Source organism: Varroa jacobsoni, unplaced genomic scaffold (genome assembly GCF_002532875.2).
Source record: "Varroa jacobsoni isolate VJ856 unplaced genomic scaffold, vjacob_1.0 scaffold_1428, whole genome shotgun sequence".
Classification (NCBI taxonomy): Eukaryota; Metazoa; Arthropoda; class Arachnida; order Mesostigmata; family Varroidae; genus Varroa; species Varroa jacobsoni.
Genome location: NW_019214330.1, coordinates 828,430 through 848,214, shown reverse-complemented (window position 1 = coordinate 848,214; position 19,785 = coordinate 828,430). Strand labels below are relative to the sequence as shown.

The following is a 19,785-nucleotide window of genomic DNA, read 5'->3' as shown; positions in this document are numbered from 1 at the left end:
CTCTAAGATAGAACGCAAAAGAGCTAGGTATTCAGTCTTATCAGAAAGTGGCCTAAGAAACTATTTCAAACTATAAATCCATATTTACTTTAGGATAAACCTAGGCCGCTAACCACTTATCATCAAGTCGCCATTTACTGACCAGTAAGTTAAAATTTCACAATGAATGAGCCATTTAGCAAATATGGTACTATTCAAGAAACTGAATCCATACTTGTAAAATATTTGCGTGTGAAGCTTAAGGTTAGTCTTGTCTATCGGCATTTAGCTGGTTACTTGGGTGCGGCTGAACGCATGCAAAGTTAACAGCGTCGCATAAGTACACTAAGAGCTGTTCATGTCCACAGGTCTTGGTTTGACCTGACTGTCGACCCTTTCGGAGCTGCGTCGCCTTTTCTAACGATACCACCACGACCTTACTGGAAATTGGGCTGTCTCCACGGCTTCCGCACCTTCAACGATCAAATTGTGTGTGGGCAGGCTTTGGCAGAGACGAATGCATAGATAAGAAATATCGAACAACAGTAATCTGCTGATAGTCATATTAGGTGCTTTAAAGTAGCAGTACTGAGAGGAAACACGCCTGAATTAAAAGCGTGATATTCAATTTGTAGTGTGAAGTAGATAAACGCATTTAGGAGTAGATCTATACGTATTCTTCAGGGGGAACGCACTGGAAAGGGGGTCAGTTAAAAAAGATCAATGAAACGTTGACAATCAGGCAAAGAAAATAACTTCCTTAGCAAAAAAAGTAGCGTTCGTCTTAGCTTAAACTTTCTACTTTTTCTTTTTTTTACTTATATTTTGCATGCGTAGACTAGACGTTATCCAAAAATACGTCAATTTTCATCCCTTTTTCTTGTACTATAGACGCCCATTATAAAATTATACCTATTACTCTGACTGTCAAGGCCTACACAAAAATCATGTTGCTGATATAGTATATACTATCTATGCCTTAAGAGAGTATTAGCATATAGTATGTTTAGGAAAAATAATATCCGATCTCAAACTATAGTATAGCAATTAGTACTAAGTATATAGTAAGCAGTCAGCAGGGGCTCTTTTTACCTTAGTTGACAGCTCATAAACCTCATAAAGGAATTAAGTACTTCCCTGTGAACTTCTGGTTATCTTGTTTTCGTAACGATGAATACCTGTGCGACGAACTGCGTAGCAAATCGATACGATTAGAACACATGTCTCAGAATCACACAAAAAAGATAGACATTTACAGAAATGAATTTGGGAAAATCCGGTCTAGTTCCAATAAGGCACATAGAAAGCAGTTTGGCTTTACAACGGCGAAGTAAATAACACTGCTGATTATTTATACGCACGTTTATTTTATTTTTTTTTTTAAATATCGTATTCTTTTCAATGCTGCTGTACATATAAAAATGTTACGAGTTGGGGGTAACGAGGGAACAAAAGTCGCAAAACAAAAAAACAGGAACAAAAAACATGATGATGTCCACCTTCGAGGTTAGCATCTACATCGCCGCTTCTTCATCAATTGAATCTATAGCCTTTTGCTAATAGTAATTTTGTTGAGTCTAATAGTTTGCTAAAACTCAGAGCGGCGTATTTTCGAACTCGACAGACTCACGTGTATCCAGAAAGCTAAAGACCTCCTTGTCGATGACGATCGGCAGCTAAGAATGCATATGATGTTCATTGATCCTTATGCGTGCAACTGGCGATGTTGTTTGCACCGTTCTAGGCAAAGGTCGCCTTTTACCGACAGCGAAGAACACCTGATATTCGAAATGATGGCGCAGCAAACACACAGGTGTAAAAAAAGGCTGCAATACACAAACTGGCTTAGCAAATTTGTGAAAAAATCGCGCTTGTGCAGAATTAACATCATGGTCACGACTAAGAGTGATAAACGTTCACTTAAAGTAATTAACCCAGGTAAGACGCACTCGTCCAAGGCGAATACCAAATGGAAACATTTAGACTGTTCTGTAAATCTTCAGCACTGATACACATAATCACACGCACACACCCACACATTAACATCCATACAAACACACAGACACACACACTTACATTCACTCATACATACACACAGACACACATTCATACACGCATACACATCTACATACATGCATACATACACACACACACATATTTACATACATACATACATACACACGCACATTTACATATATACATGCGTACATACACGCACACACACACGCGCAGATACACACAGACACATATATATCATTGATGAATCGCGTTGATAATTATAATAAATATTGAGTTTATATAAGAACAATTATTTTTCAAAAAACTGTAAAATTAAAGACCGTAAATCCAGGCAACAAATGATTGTTTTCTTAGCCGTAATTTTAAGCAATCTATTCCTCGCCCCTCAGGTAGGCTTAAGCCAATACAGTTATTTTGATAATATTGATTCTGGATACCGTTCAAATAAGAAATCATTCCAGGTCGACGCGATCTTATACTTTGCTATGTGCTCATGTGCCCTTCATGCATGAAGAAGATGCCAAATAGTACAGCAGCTTATATTCATATATATATATATACTGTGATATTAATCATCGCAAGTTTCACTTATTATAGAAACGTTACTTCGAAGTACGCCCAGAATAATATTCCATAAATAAATGACTATGGTCAAACTGATGATCGCATAGTTCGCTACGATTTCTGTTTTCCTTCAGCAATGAGTAACTTTTTAGTATAAAGACTTAAAGGCAATTCGTATTTAGATATTCAACTTATTAATGTAGGAAGTTCGAGTAACTGTTTACCAGAACCTTGCTCTGCGCTACTGGGAATAAATAATTACTTAGGTAGCCAAGTTAACAAAGAGAGCTATATTCCTCTGATTATCCCGCAGGTATACCCCTTAAATAGTGCTCTGGTTACCGAGTTTGCTTTTCACTGGAGCACCTTTACGTATCATCTTCGTAAAAGGGTCCTACACTCTGAAACAACAAAACAGAAAAGAAAAATAAGTTGCTGAATATAAATACAGTTTCTATGGATTAAGCTAATTTTAATAAAATAATTCTCCACTGATAAATGTCAAAATTGACACAATGTCGGCTACAGATGATGCTTTTAATCCATTCATTCATTATCTGGGCGCATTTTATACACCAAGGAGATTATGAGACTTTGAAATAACATATAGGTTTTTTTTGGCTTAGGAATAGGTACGTGCTAAATATAGGAAAAATACGAAACACTAGAAGAAATTGCTCAAGCGCAGAAGCCCAATCAGTTACTATTTTTACATGGTGGCGTTCGTCATTGATTGTTAGCTTGAACTATCTCTGAGCGATGTATTCTGTTCGATTTCTAACAATTCTGCGGCACATTTTTTAAAATATATTGAAGTATATTAAATCATTTTTAATTGCCTATAGTGATAAAATGTTGACGAAGCATACTTTGGCTTCGTGCTTGCACCGAATATTTATATTTTATTCAAGGGTACTAAGTATAAACAAATCTGTTTCTGCACATGAGCTGATCTCCATATTGATATTAAAGGATTTGTTAATATAATAATATTAACTCATAGCGTAGCTAATTCACCAGCGCATTACATTCACTACCAGTATTGTTATATATGCGCTCTTATTGTCCCACGAACAATAGGGTTTTAGAGGGGGCATTAGTCGGGAAGCTCTAGCCTCTGGCAAATGTAAAATATCACTCGTAGACGTGTCAGAAACGCAACGATGTGTTCTGTTACCGATTACAGGTAAAACTGTTGAGATGCAGCGTAAAGAGAATAAGCTTCTAGTCAGGATTTTGGCGCTTCAATTCGGTATGGATGAATCACATATGCTGCAAGTCTTAAATGACGTTTCTTGGGACGTCGATTTAGAAGTCGCAAAGGTCAACTTGACGGAAAGTGCGATCTTTACGTACAAAGTTCGCTTCTGGGCTCACAAATCAGGCTGGTCATATAAAGATGTATGGGAGCTTATAAAGTGCCACGAATACGACTGGCCTTTAGTTCGCACAATGATTATTTGTTCTAAAAAGGATTTTTCACCATTTACCGATGAGTCTGCCTCTAAAGAGCTATCCAATACATCATGTCCCTCAGTCTGGCTAAACAAATCCGCAGATCTAGACATTCCAAGCCACTCAAGCACCCCAGATGGCACAGTCGACTTAAACGGGTCAAATCTTTCGAGGAACAATAGCATCTCAACAGGCCGTAATAACACAAAAGGCCGTAACACTTTGAAAGACGGTAGCGCCTCAACAAAGGGCAGCTCTTCGAAAAACTGCATACATTCTAAAAACCCAGACAGTCCAAACGGTTATGGCACTTCAAGGATTGCAAGCACATCAAAGAGCCATGAAACGGCATTGGAACCCCAGGTGACCCAGATACATTAGATACACCGAACGGCCTAGGTTCCTCAAGTGATCATGAACGACTGACCATCCAAGCTCCTCAACTTTTTCAAATACCTCAATGCGTCAAGGCACTTAGGCTGCGTACGCTGGCTCAAAGCCTTCGAACTCTCCTAACCATTCTTACTCGGTGCAATCAATCAAAGTGCAAACGGCGAGGACATCAAAGAACTACAAGGTCGCCAACAGTATAAAATAACTACAGTTGACCTTATCATTATAACTACCTCTACTACTTAAAGTTGATCACGTTCGATCCGTGCGACTGAAATGGCAGTTTATAACAAGAGAATCCTGGATGACAAGGCTAGCAGGTCTAATAGCCAATTACAATCAACCTTACATGCTCCGAAAGTACCTCGGGCATGGCGCGTACGAATCGGTCTTTCCCTTTTGAGGCTCAGCGGTCGTTTCAATTTTTCAGGCTTGAGTCATTGCTTAATTTGCAAACACGCTCCACTCGAAAACAGACAGATGGTGAACATTTTTTATTTATTTGGCTGGATTAACCTGAAACAGTAAAAATATTTTGCTGTTTATCGTGTTTACCGTTTATCGCGTTAGAAGGAAAATGGCGGACGGATTTTTACAAGACGGGTTTCAAATTTGTTTTTTTTTTTCTAATTAGATTTTTTTAACTATGATTATTGAACGTTTTATATATATATATATTCTTTATTTTTATTACGAATAGCGAATTTCGAGAACTTTTTCATATTCTCATAAGTTTGTGGAAATCGGACAATACTTATAATAATAATAATAACATTGAAAATATATAACAAGGAGTCCTAATTTGCACGCAGTTAAATGATACAGTGATGTTTGGTGATAACGCAAAACCCGGAAAAAAATAACTTTACAGGAGAGAACGCTAGCGGACGCTCGATTTGTAATCCAATGTAAACTTAGTATAATATCAGAATTAAATAAAGCCAAAATGCTGTTCCAAAAATATTGCGGATGTGTAAAAAAGCAAATCAGAGCTATTCAGATATTTATTTGATACTTGAAAAAACGAACACCTTTAATTAAATAATGACAATAATATTGTGGTTACCAAAGCCATTAATAACAGTGGTTACTGTTTACTTGTTGGTACATATTAGTCTAGAAATGGCAGACGGTGGTTCGGCTTTTCCGTGCATTTGCACACTGAACCCTTAATAATCTGAAAAACCTTATCACCTATCGTAACGGAATAGTGTGCAGACAAGACAAGGCAGCGACTGCAAGAAGCGATTAAGGGAACGGGCGATGGCTCGCACAACTCACCGGCTGGCGGTCCAGCTAAAGGCCATTAGGATCATCAAGGACGTTTAGGTATAGTTACAGGTTCGATGCAAGTAGTATCTGATTGTTGTATAGTGAGAAATGAAAAAGAAAATTATATCCAATATATTATTTTTGCTGCGAATCCATTGTTCGAAGCTTCTTTACAAGTTCGATTCGTTTATAAGGGAATAGAAGTGGAAGGGAATTCGTTAAGGGAATAGAAGTGACGCTTAGCGTTTTCGAATGACAAGGTTAGATCGAGCACGAGGGTTAACTACATAATTTTAGGTATAGTCGGATCCCGATACGCGAGGTCAACGCGACGCTGTCGTTGCAGCGACTTTATCAGCGACCGGAAGCCTACACTGTTCCAAAAATCACCATCTGCTCGCTAAACGAGCAGGCAAATTCTATGTTATTGTGCCTGCCAGGCAATACGACACGGTGTGTTCAGAGAGGACGACGTGACAGATCCACAGTATCTATTGGATCCTAGTGCTGTGTTGATATTTATGTAGTTTGAAAACTGGCACAAAGCTAATTTCGAATGAATTACTAAGTGTAATGAAATCGTACTGCAAAAGATGACTTCCTGATAGAAACTGACTGTACAACTATTCTAAAAACAAGGCCCAGATGATTTCAAACTTGAATTACCCGTTAACACGAAAAAGATGCACTTGTATAACTGACTTATGCATTTCTTCGTAGTCATCGTTTAGTAGGTGTGCGTTTGATGGCGATGCCTGAATAAAATAATGCCTCTTTACTTAGCCAGGCTTTTTTTACCGTCTAAGCCGTCGCTCTCTCTCATATATGCATATATATGCATATATATATACACGTCGTCACCTAATATATGAGGTAACGACGTGTATAGGGGGTAAAAACGGGGTTAAATCTGAAATCTTTGTCCGAATCGGAAAGACAGGAAATGTTTGGCCGTCTATAGATCTACGATCCTTAAAGTCCGAAGCCTTTGGTCATGAAGTGCAGCAAGCGGAACTCTGAGCAAAAATAGCAGAAGCACTAGCACAGGAGCGCTGCTGGCAGGGGCTGAGTAGGAGCTGCTGGAAGCGTGTGGTTGACAGCTCAGCAGGCAACGTTCCTTGCCACAATGCTATATCAATACTGTGGATGGGACTGGCGGTAGCGATCGAGCCGATGACCGCCAACGGTTCACTGGGCAGCCGTTGTGATGCCGAGATGTCGCATGTGCGGTGTAAACTGAGGGTAGCCGAGAGTCTATTGTCGTTGACTCACCGCTGGAAGGTCGGATCCGTGGTCTTCATCCTTCCTCGTTGTTCAGCTGGTTCATAAAGACGCAGATCACGTCTTCATCCTCCCTCAAGGGCCGCCAGCACGGCCGTAGTCTGCTTACCGGAACATCCTGTCGGGTGCCGGAGGGGCTGGGTCACTAGCGGTGGTTACGGCTTGCCAGGACGCTGTTTTCTCTGCTCAAAAATTCGGCTTTGCTTTTGTATATCCCACAGTAGAAATAAATGAATAGTAAGATGAAAAAGCAGATGACACTCTCGTCGTTGACGGGCAGCCGTACGGTAAGGTGGAGCTAGAAAGAAAGACGAAAAGAGCTGCGTTCGAGTTCCTAACATCTGAGGAGACTGACTGATGAGCTAACGAAGCGACAAGAACAAGTCTATTGGTATGTTGGATCTCGTACAACAGCACCACGATATGACAGTCTTATACGTGGCTGCGTAAAGTGAGATGTGCAATGGAGCAGTAAAGATTTACGTCTAACTGGCTCAGTTGACGGTTTTTTCCACTTGCAGACGCCACGAGAAGCTAAAGCTATGGAAGACCGGCGACCGCCAAACTCAATATACTAGGCCCTTTTGTTGCTTCATCAACTTCCAGAAATTTGGCCTTGGGTGCCCCAAGCCACATATAGTTTAATGAAGTGAGTAGGCGAGAACAGGTATCGTAAGCATTGATTGCAGATGCGCTATATTGGGTTAATCTGATCTTTGCGGTCACGAACTACCGTGTACATAGAACCTGTATCGCTTTTGAGGAATAGTTTTATACGTTTTAACCTAATAGAATCATAGTGTTCATTTTCAAGTGGATCTGAAAGGTGCCCAATTTTGACGTAAATTCGTGTGTAACAAAGATACAGTAGTAATGCAAAATGCAATTTTATTTACTATTTTATTTATTTTAGCCATGTGCAACAATACGAAGTGAACAGAACTGAAATAGACACAATGACTTGAAACGTTAAAACGCTTATCCAGTTGGATCCTTAAATGTGAAGTGCTTTATGTGTACTAAGTCAGCGTCCTATTATACAGGGCATGTAGAGTCAGACCTCCGTTGACGCAGCAGTCACACGCAGGTGCATTTGGCCATAGCCGACTTCTTTCCGTTATCACTGGTGCTATGGTCGACACAACGACATTGTCATATGACTGGGTAGGATTCGTGGATAGCCCCGTGATGGCGCAGCTTGTAACGTGTTCCCCTGCTCAGTTTAAAGACACTTAGGTTTGAATCCGGGCGTCGACGAACTTCGTTTCGGACTAGCAGAAGCCAGCCGTTCAAAGTAATGGCTAATCGATCAAATGCGGGATATTCGAAAAGCCAAATAGCCCTGGCTGCTGAAGCCGACATCATTTTTTCTCTACGCCGGTCCATACAATTTCATAACTGTTTTTCCAGTCGGTCATCTTATTCGTGGCTTATAGGCAACAGAAAATTACCTTCTGTCCTGTCTTATTTCTTAATCTCGTGTGCCTATTTTGTCACAGGTGTATGGCTGACCGCCGCAAACCCCGCTGCTTATTGGTGAGTGCGATGTGTTTTTTTCCAACAATCAACAGTGTATTCATATGGAAGATATGATCTTAGGTTATTAGTCATGCAGGCACTTGCCACTCCTCATCTTCAGGTGCAGTCGTTCTAGATGAGCAGAATGTTAACACAACGGCAAGCAGCTTCGACGTTATTCTCCCGCTTTTGGTTGTAGGCAAAGCTCGCTAAAACCTAGGAGAAACCACTGAGCAGTTCTGCTTGCAACATGGCAATGTTGACGCTTACTGGCGCCTGTGCGAAACAATAACACTAATAACATCCATTAATAGGATCGTACACAACAAACATCTAATCACTCTTGCACTCGCAGCTAACCTGGAGTTAGTAACAGTAACATACACGGTGCACGCCGCTTTCGCAAGCAGACGTTCCGCTGTTGCGCCGGCTGACGACTTCAGCGCAACCATCTCGCCTGGCGTTTACACCAGCTTATCGCCGGTGCTTTAGTTACTAAAACCGTTGGCACAGTGTTCGAACAACCGGCTCGTAGAATGGCTGATCGAACGACCTGCCATGTACGGTCTAATACGAACGCCATCCTTTTATGGACAGTAAACGACAACCTTCTAGGCGCTGTTGATGATAATGGCAAGCTGCCACCGTCATGGCACACCAGGAGCACAACTACGAGGAAGCTGTCGAGAAGGATTCAAGATAGGGACGTTGTAGAGCTGACAGAAAACAACAATGAATGATGAGGAAAAAGGGAAAGCATCGGATAGCGCTTAGAAATACCGCAGTGGCTTCTTGCGTCAAACACCAAGAATGAGCCCGAACAGGAGGGAGGGAGGGATAGACAGCGAGAATGAAGAAAGTAGTAGCTTTTGACTGAGACAAAGACAAGCACTCGACGTGTCTGCATGATACAAGTCAGTGGTAACTTTTAATATCCTCTGCGACGCCAACGTTGTTGTTGTTGTTGACGCCTGTTGCCGTCGCCATCGTTGGAAAGCGTTGGCACCCCAACTTCTCTTGACACACCGCTGCTGTTGATGTTACCTACAGTGCGGTTGTCTCCGCCTGCTGTGCACCCCATTTCGCAACCTATCCCCTAGTTTCGGCAACCCTGGCAATATCCGCGTCGGGACACTGAGTAATATCCCAACAGTTTTCGTTCTAAACCCTCGAATACGTCGGACAAGGGTTTGAGAGAAAGCAACCGGATCGCGCAGCAAGTGGAAAAGCGGCAATGAGCTCAGTTCTCTATCAGCGGATCTGGCAGGATAGCTACTCTTAATTTTAATGGAATAAACGCAAAACTGAGGTGTCTACCACAAGAAGTAGGGCAATTGTTTTGTAGCACGCTCACGCAGAGAAGGGTATATTGAGGGTAAAGGAGGTGTCAGAAAAAGCTCGAACATAGTGCGACTTCGGCTGAAATGTTTATCAGCCGTTTCGTTGCGGATGGCGTAGTAGGACTCATGACAACGTGGAGTGCGGAGAAATAGAATACTCACAATTGAAGCTATGCAAAAGAACAGTAGCAGCTTCTTAAAATGCTAAAAATTGAGGTAATTAGAGCCCAGTGAAAACGTGGTAATTAGCGATGAGCGTACTCGCGACGCGGCTTAGGGCTGCCTGAATGACGGAGGGAGGAAGGCAACTAGAAGACAGTAAAGTAGGACCTTCTCAGCGTGAGGATGGTTGTACACGCCGGTAGATTATTACTATTGAGATACTCGTGTTCGCAGATACCAGCTAGTTTCTTTGCTCGACTTCAGCAAACGTGTACTTCAGTGGAGTTTTGATAACGATGGTAAGATTTGTATGCGTAAAGTCTGTGATGCAGTGTTCCATATAACTGACTGGAAATCTGTAACAAACGGTTATATATATATATATATATATATATATATATATATAACACTGATTTCTAAAGGTAAATGCTTTAAAATTTATTTATATTACAGTGTTTAATTGTGACCCAGTTCTGTATTCGAATAGCTAAAGTGCAGCGATTTCCTGCTCATATTTGCCAATGAACGTCTAAGTTGTTGCGTATATTTAAATGCAAAGAGTGGCCGTGGACTGCTTGTTGATCATATCAACTTCTATTATCTTCATGTAAAGAAAGCGGCTGAAACTTTCAACACAGGCCATGCTATAGACCAAACCACGATTAGCTAACAGAAAAGACATATTGAAATTAGAGAGTTCCGTAAATTTTAGCATTCGGGTTAGATTTTTGCGCTGGCCCATAATACTTTTCAACCCAGAAACATCATCCACAGTGCTGAAATTATGTTTGAGTATTATATGAACAAATTGCTACATATCTGCATAACATTGAGCTATCAGTTTTTCCTAGGACTCGTCACCTTCGCCATTTCTGTTATGTGTCTAGCTACAGCAGCAACGACATCGTAACTTTTCACCACTATTCTAACATAAGAGGAAAATTCATAAGAACTTCCACTCAGTGTGGACTACGCATAGAGTGCATGGGATCTTTGCTACGAAAACAGCATTTATTCACGCCTGTACACGATCATCTGAACGGATCAATGGAACAATGCGACACCGAAGTTATGAGGGAATATATTGTTCGATACAAACGTCTGCCCACTCGAACTCCTCCGGCTGGTTAGAGAATCACACTTCGACGGTGCGACGAATATATGCTACGTAAATGTAGAAATAGTAATTTATGTTATAACTCGTCGAGTATGCTAAACGCTTTCTGCTGCTACCGGTACGGATCGACCTGAAGGAAGGGTAAATAAGGTATGCCATTTTTGTTACTGGCAAATCTAACAAATAAGACACGTAATTATCAGTAGGAATATTGCCATCAGGTCACATAGGATGAGACAGGAAAGGTGGCGAGGCCGAAGGAGTTGCAGGCTAATTAGTGTCAGCCAGAAGTATTTTCAGGTCATAATCAGGTGGCTGTTGGCCGTCATTTTGTAAACGACTAACTAGCTGTGCTTGTTATTGAAACTGTTGGGTGCTTTTCAAGACCTAGCTGGATTCACTGCAAGAGTTATATCATTATGGGTTGTAACAGAGGCTTTCGACCCTTCCCAATCAATGGAAGGAGATAACATTCAACCGATTGCTACACAGCCTACTTTGAACAGTTGTCGGTAAAGTCTCCTGATTCTTCTTTTGAATTAGCTTTTCAACAAACACACTCACTGTGTTGCGAAAAAAAAGAAGATTTTAACAGGTCAGCACCTGTATGCCACTTCTGCATAAACAATTTTCCGTCGCCTGCAGTGTAGCGGAACAGAACTTTGAAGGAAGAGTTTCCAATTGAGATTCATGGGGTTCTTTAGATACTCGGAAAAAAGGAGAATTCAAATTGCCTCCTAAGAATGCGAAAGTTTCCATAGAAGAAACAAGCAAGGTCATTTGTTATTTGCGATGCGGCGAATACCCCCTTGGGCTATGCAGCTTCGGAAGTTGAGAGGCAGACTTGTCATACTGATAAAGTTACGCTCGTAAGTAGACAACCGAAAACAAACCAGGGCTATTTTTGTTGTCCATGTTGTTGTTGTTGATGCTTTTGCGCCTAAGGCGTAGCTCAGACGTAGCTTGTCATTGATATTCACAACCACAGTGGATAGCAAGCGTCAATATGCATCACACATAAAATGACAATTTACCATAGGCCAACAAAGGACTAGATTCAGTAGATTTTCCTTACTAGGCGTCGTTGAGAAGACAAAGATATAGTAATCTCGTTGAGCATATCTGTCGGACATGTTCAGTTTTTTTGTCTTCTGCAATTACCGCTTTTATTTTATATAAGCCTGTCTTAAATGATAGAAACATTCTGGTGATATGCATAAGGGCGATATGTCTGAGCCGTATTCTGTCCATGTCTACTCGAACATATTTATCCTTAAAGCACATGTGAAGATCGTAGCGCGCAATAGATAAAAATAGTTTAGTGTGTCGCACATCTTCGTTATGCTGAAGTCGATTAAATTCATCCAATGACGAGTTTGCTGGTTTTCATTTTATTACTGAATTCTCAAGATTTTCTTTACCATATTGGTGTACTGAAGCTGTTGAGATTAACAGCTGCCGCTTTGCCGGTGGTCGAACATATAGAAATATAGGGCAGACTGTCCGATATCTGACCCGCTTTAAGGTGCTCTCCACGTGAAGATGGCGACTCCCGTAAACATAACAGAACAACGACTCTGTGTGCCTGTAAGGACCAAACGAAAACCAAACAGCAAACCTTGATACTCGTCAAAATGACAATCAAGTATAGAATAATGAGGAATGGTCAGGACCAGACTAAGAGGTCATTAGTGTTTTGAGACCCTCATCTGAAAACAGTCCGGGCGTAGATAGTACTATTATAAAGGATCATAAAAGTCACATATACATGTACACACCGACACTTCACCACCCTAACACAGCCTGTGTACAGGTAAGAGGTCCACAACCCAAATCAAAAGTGTCCGCCAACTTAGGCTGGTCACTGTAAGAGAAACTAGTGCAGCATTTGCGCGGTGTTCTTCTTAGCTAGAATTTCCCAATACTTACCACACCAGCTGTCCTTCCAGCTTAGTATCAGCCCGTAGTGTAGAACAGTTGATTTTATATATTGATTTTTTGGCCACCTTGTTCCTTGATAGAATCAGATCTATCCTATGATTCATTATCGAGGTGTAGTCGATCATCTTGGTCTGTCCGCTACGCTAGCTAATTTATCATATTTTTTCAGATTTATTGTAAACATCGCAAGTATAAGGCGTTATATTTTGTTTCACGACGATCTACATCTTAAACACTACTGTGATGATTCCATTGCAAGCGTATATATATTATAGGTTTGTTATCCTAATACGGACATAGCTGGTTTCTTTTTGTTTTCCTAAAACTATTATGTTTATTCCATGTATTATATATGCAATTATTCTATATGTTCTATGCATATGAAACACAAATATAGATGTGGTTATTTTAAAAGAAGAGATTTATTCCAACGCTCATATGTGATGGCCTTTCATTGTTCCCGCTCCAGGTGGCTAGGTAGCTTGATCGTTTTTATAGCGTAGTTTAAGACCCCAGACCCAAATAGGATTCTGTATTAATTAACTGACTATCAGCACTGTCTGTTTGTTTCTATTTACGAGTACGCAGGAACACACTCATTACGCATATGTTTATCGATGGTATTTTAGGCCAACTATTAGGCGTGTCGAAAATAACTAATAAAACAGGTAACATGTTAGTTTATAAATTCACTTACCTATACTTACAAATATCTAAATTCCAACAAAATAATATCCAGAGGATAATAAATTCGCATTTCATGGATATCTAAAGCTTTGTTGACAAACTACGAGCTCGTCGACCGACTGAGGTCAACATGGAGGCTGCGTGCTTACCATATCGGTACGCTGTAATATAAAAAAAAATCAACCGATCGTCTTTGTTTTCGTATTCCTACATTCTCGTATTGGCCTTAAACACGTCTCTGTGTTGTTCTATTTCCTTCTCTTTTGCCTTTCCAATATTATTAATGGAAGCAGTGGCCTCTTGTAATCCTCATTGTTTGCACTATGTGTACGATCGATCGAAACTTTGCCTTTTCCCTACCTTGTCTGCCATAGCTAAAGGGCAAATTGGACGTGATTTCCGTGTTGCCATTCTCCAGTGTTGTGGACTGAGTCTTCGTTTGTGCTATCTATTTGTCATGGGCCGTTTTCCCGTCAGTCCGGCAGCCGTCACACGCCGTGGCCCTCAATGCATCGGGAGGCCCTGATCCCGTAGTCTCTACGCGACTCCTTTCTTGCCATCCTTACTTCAGTGCCGCCTGGTTGCTGGCTGTTTGTTCTGGTCGACTGTGGGTGACCCGTGCCGCTCGCAGAGCCTTTTCCCTACACTTAGCAAACAGGGTGAAGTATTTCAAAGAGGAGAAGAAGAAAGCTAGTGCCCAGGAGCTATGACTATTTTTACTTGTACAACTAGTTAAATTAAATGCTTCGCGTTTTACCGCCGTTAAGCCACTGTCCCTCCTGCCTGTTCAGCAAGAGGAGCGTTGTGTCTACAGCCGGCATTTAATATACACGTGAGTCCTGCCTAAAGTCAGTAGGCACACACGTTAGGACCCCATGTGAGCACATTACTACTGCCTCCACTACCGCGGACATTACAGACACGGCGAGCAATGTGAAGAGAAAAACTACGGAAATTGTAGGTCCAGGAGTAGGCCTGTACGATGCAGCTGGAGCCTGAAAGTAAAAGGTCGCCGTTGGCTGCGCTTCGAGCTTTCGATACTACGCTTCGTTCTCCGTTTTTCTTTTTCTGCAGTCGACGATGCTGTTGTAGGGATGGCTGGTAACAGTAGGACAACACGTTTATTTTCACGCCATAGGCGGAACAGAGGGCGGGGACTTAACAAAAGGCTCACTTCTTCTAGGCAGCTGTACTCTGTCCCTATGGCGCGCTAACATCACCGATGTCGTCAAGAGGTCCAACTCTGTGGAAGGAGTAAGCTTTGAAAAGGCATGAGATGGGGAAACGGGCTACGACATAACAAAACACGCCGGGAACACTGGTGAGAGACGATGATGAGGCCTCGGAAAGACAGGGCAGGACAGACTGCTCGGTGCAACGAAGACCGCTATAGCTATTGCAGCGCCGCCCATGGTGATGACAACGACATCAGCTACAACAACAGCTGCAGTTGCATCCACGACGACCGTACGACGTAATAGAGAACAGGTCGTCGCCTCATCAACTTGTCATTCACCCAGTATTACGCACCCGACAACGTTCGCGACGGCAGAAACGGTGGCTACGAACATGGCAATCGTAGTGTACACTTAACCAACGAAGCAAGGAAACCACATTAACGGCGACTGAAGAAACTACCGCAGCCAAGAGAATAAGCGCGATTGGGGGAAAATAGTCGACTTGAAGTTCTCTACTATCCTTAGTCCGTAACGAGGACACAAAACTGCTGACATAACAGCACATTGACACACACGTACCGTAGTGTCAATAACCTGATCGATAATTTGACAGAACTGGGACAAATCGTACTCTGTATGGCTTGGCTCATGCTGCATGTTTGGCGTTTCGAAGCGCCTCCTCTATAATAGTAGGCTTAAATGTTCGAGTAGGTCAAACGCTACAAAAAAAAAGCTAGCAGCTCTGCGCGGAATCGTATCGGATTGTATTCTGATTGAGCGTTTATCGTATGCCCGTTTGAAACAACAATGACGTGTTCTCTAGGATTTCCACTGTTATCCAGACCGAATATGTTCGATTTAAAGTCGGTTTAAAGTCCATTTCAATACACGTCAATACGCACGTTACACATGGCACGGAGTATACCAAAACGGCTCGATCCACCGGGTTTCAGTTATTTGGGTGATTGTGGAAGTTATTAGCAATAAACACTATATACAAATTTACGAGCGAATTGCGGCTTCAGAGTCACGCCCCAAGAGGGAAATAAAAAAAAAAAAAGGCCAGAATTTTCTTTTTCTGAACGACGGCGATATCTGCAGCAATCAAAGCTACTGGATGAACATCTAAACATATAAATATCATTACAGAAAAGTTCTATCTGCTTAAGGCAATGACTAATTAACTTGGACGAGGTGGATCCGCTTTTTCTGAAAATATTTTTCGATGCAAAATTTAACTTTCAACTATTTCAACGTTATTATACTTAGAGTGTGTCATGTGCGGCAGTCGCTGCTTACAGTTTGAATTGGTACATCTTTAGGTTTAATCGGTCAAGTCTAGTCCTCGGCTTTACATAGAAAAATTCGAAAAGTGCTGTATGATTAACTGGTTGAGTGGGAGCGAACTTTTCATAAAACATATCTAGAACTCTAATATTAGAGCCGCACGTAAAGCTGAAATTGGTATCGAAAGTATGATTTGACGACATTATTACCCTCAACGCTGTTGTGTTTGCCGTTAAAAACTCGTGTCCAGACGCGCCCGTTTCAACTTTCTCAAGTAATCTCGTTGTTGCATGCTGTTTCCTATATTAACCTTTATCGTATTTCACTCGACGGAGCTATAGTGAATATAACCGCTATATATATATATAAGTATAATTACTGCTAATAACCAATTTTAAGATATTAATCAACTTTGAGCTGACCCCCTGCCCCCTACCCTCCCGCCCAGTCTAGACTGTTACTATCAGGGTTCAAGTCGAAAGTTATCGGATTACGCCGTATATATCGGGGTTGGAAGTTACTTGCGAGTCATTACAAACAGATACTACGAGACATTTCAGATTCAGTTGAAAATTCTACGTTCAGCAAGGAACGTTCTCGTGGTAACTTAACGGGTAGACATTTGACTGCTAATTTTAGGTGTAATTTCGAATCCGAGTTCAGACACTCTGTGTTAGGAGGCAACTCTGATGGACTGCCTAACCGCAATACTGGACGTAAAACACAATAGAGTAGTATTTCTCAAAGTTCACAATTCACCGATACCAGCAAACTTTTTTTGCCAATGGATGGCGTTATTCTGCTCAAAAATTTGGCACGGTCGGTCTGCATTAAGCACTCGTTTTTATACCTGAAGCACAGACAGGCTGAGGCACAGATAGGAAAAGACAATTGTAAATATGAGTTGGCCGTGCTGGTCTTCATTCGACATCGATGACTTCTCGAGTTAACGCCCGCAATTAGCGTCTCGGTACGTGTAGAATCGCCTTCTTATTTGTTACCATATATATATATGAGTTTTCAAATTTAAAATAGATAATTTTAGACTCTGATAGGTATCCGTTCGGTCGTCCTGCGCTCACCCACGACGCTTTCTTCTGTGAAACCGTGTTACGGTTTAGTGTGATGTAGTATTAAGGGGAGCATGTATTTTAAACCTATAATAGTTAGATGGCAGTATATGCAACGTGCTTAAAATTGAGGTAGCCTGTTTCAGAAGCGCTTCGTAAATACGTGCTCTCCTAAGATCTACGTTAAGTAGGATAGTTTATTAGAGACATAAAAAAACGATATAAAGTTGATTAGGCAAACATAAACCATGAAGGCCTTCAGTAGACTCGATATAATTGGTTTATGCATAAGAATAGCAATTCCTAGTTAGTTAGTACACGTCTACCCTTATATAGAGTCGTGCGAAGAACGTATCTATATTAGGCGATGTAATGCCTACCGTCCTAATTATCAGTTACTAACGTTAAGCAGGGTACTTATTGCAGTAAAATATTGCAATTTTCTTTCCTTTTAGTCCACGTACATGCCCGGCTAGCCTATATGGCGTGTAGCGTCTTTGTTTCATACAAGTGACCCACCCATGTGGCTAAAATTGTGTTTATCTACACCGGTGCAGGGTGATTATTACTGAATTAACTGCGTGATGGCGTGTCAAAATGCGTCAGCGAGACTGTTTGCGTCGTTGTCTTTTCTGCTAAACGAAGACTAACGGGCATGCTCCCGGGGGCCTATTTCCTCACTTAGCTTCAAGTGAAGTATTAACAGTCCCGGAGTCGTTAACTGCCCTGCTTAATTTCTGCTCGACGAAGAGACTACATGAGCTAGGAAATCTTGGCAGAGCCTCGCGGCATCACTTAGCGTTGCTCGCTCGTATTGGGTTTCTTTTTAGCCTCATCAGTCTATACGCTTTTTTCTGACGCTTCGATGTCTGGCTTTGACTGAATTGCGTCTGATAGCATGTTCAGGTAAAGCGTTTTTGGTGGTTATGTTGATACAACAAAAGAATTTGTGCACGAACGTTCTCATACGTAGCATCTACGCGACTAGTTAACAAACAAAAGAGATCAGGGCAAGCAAATCGTTTGAAATTTGCTCCCATAACTTAGGATATGTTGTACTTACCAGCAGAACAATTGAACGCATTGAATAGCCGCTTATTATCACGTGCCTCTTTATTAGTTCGCTAGTCGTTACGATCAGATGAAGATAGTTATAAGAAAAAGCCACTTACAGATAAGTGAAGAATAAATATCTGATAAAACTGAGTGGACGCACGGTTGGGTCGACTGTTTGCAGGAACTAAGTTCGGCCTGGCGCTAGTTCGATAAGGGATTATCATGATGGACGTAATGAAAATGGATAGATTCACTTCAATAGAGAGCGAAAGCGGGAGCTGAAGTAAAACCCAGTTATTACTATGTTTAATTTCGTTAAGAGTGCCGCAACCCAAATATTTCGTTAGAGAAATGTTTCATTATGAAAGCAGTTCAATTCAGTTATTAATTTATTTGACAATTGAACAGTTTAATTATTAAGCGAAACAAAAGCTTTAATTAGCTTATTATTTGGGCAGCTATAAATAGTATTTATGTCCGACATTTCCTAAAGGCATTCATTAGATTATGTTCTGCAAACAAGTCACTCACGAAATCTAACCACGATTTAGGTGCTGACAGGGGCCATGGATTGAATTTCCATTGCTATAGTGCATGATGTAATTTCAAGCGTAAGGACATGTTTGAGTAACGATTTTGCTGGCCCTTGGTTACTCTTCCAAAGTATCTGTCAGGGGTAGGTCTAGGGTAAATGTTTCCTGCTCGCGCAGGTTTTGAACGCAAGCTGGGTAAACATTTACTGGAATAGTATTTGTGTAAGGATTGCACGTTTACGTGGTTAAAAGGCAAATTGTCTTTGAGCATGTACTAGTTGTCAGGTAAGTGACATGTTGCCAGCAATCTTGCTACTATCGGATCCTGAATGAAGGGTAAACTTATTCATGAACATTTTTTTTCCCTACGTTAGAAGAACGAAATCTTAGAATCAGGATTACGAATGCGCTATTTTACTAGCACCGACGACCATGAAAGCGGCTGTGGAGGCTCGAAGGAACACTGCTTCTTAATTGTCAGAGCGCTTATCTTGTTTCAGAAGTTCATTAGCTTCGACATGGTGGCGAAAAAGTGGGTCTTCGTACTTTTCAGGTTGTTCTGCGTCGGCAGAAAATACACCGGATTCATTAAATAGAAACAAAGGATGAATGTCCGGAAAGCCCTTGGATAATAATGGTAAGAATAATAGTAGCAGAAGGCACATGCAAGCTTGTTCGGTAGGAAGGTAGTTATAGGCAAATGAATCCTTGGTAAGAGCGACACTGTTTGACTGAACGTGTTGTATGTAGAGAACCAGATTCGATTGGAAACCAGATCAGACATTGGCTTGTGCTTATCGTACTGCTCTATGCGTACCTGCTGATGACTCCATTGAACGCATATGTCAAGCATCCGGTCCATACTGTTCTATTTTATTGAATCAATTTTTAATGCGTCAATAGCTTGCAATAAAAATGTGCCTGAATAGAAAA

The 19,785-nt window shown here is 41.2% G+C and overlaps 1 protein-coding gene across 10 annotated transcripts in view; it reads left to right on the top strand.

Annotated features, from left to right (window-relative positions):
- Positions 1-19,785, top strand: part of LOC111269990 (uncharacterized) — a 78,342-nt gene that overhangs the window by 48,310 nt on the left and 10,247 nt on the right. For 5 of the 10 annotated variants that reach the window (XR_015314749.1, XR_015314748.1, XR_015314757.1 and 2 more), the window contains exon 3: positions 19,353-19,489. The exons of 2 other annotated variants lie outside the window; for them this stretch is intronic. Coding sequence is in view for 1 of the 8 variants with exons in the window: in XM_022849961.2 (XP_022705696.1) it covers positions 1,662-1,917; positions 3,749-4,398 (906 nt within the window). In the remaining 7 variants the exon portion in view is untranslated. Of the gene's footprint in view, positions 1-205; positions 1,918-3,748; positions 5,397-8,462; positions 8,500-19,352; positions 19,490-19,785 lie in introns of those variants that run through there. 3 more of the 10 variants (XM_022849961.2, XR_015314763.1, XR_015314750.1) reach the window with 3 other exon arrangements.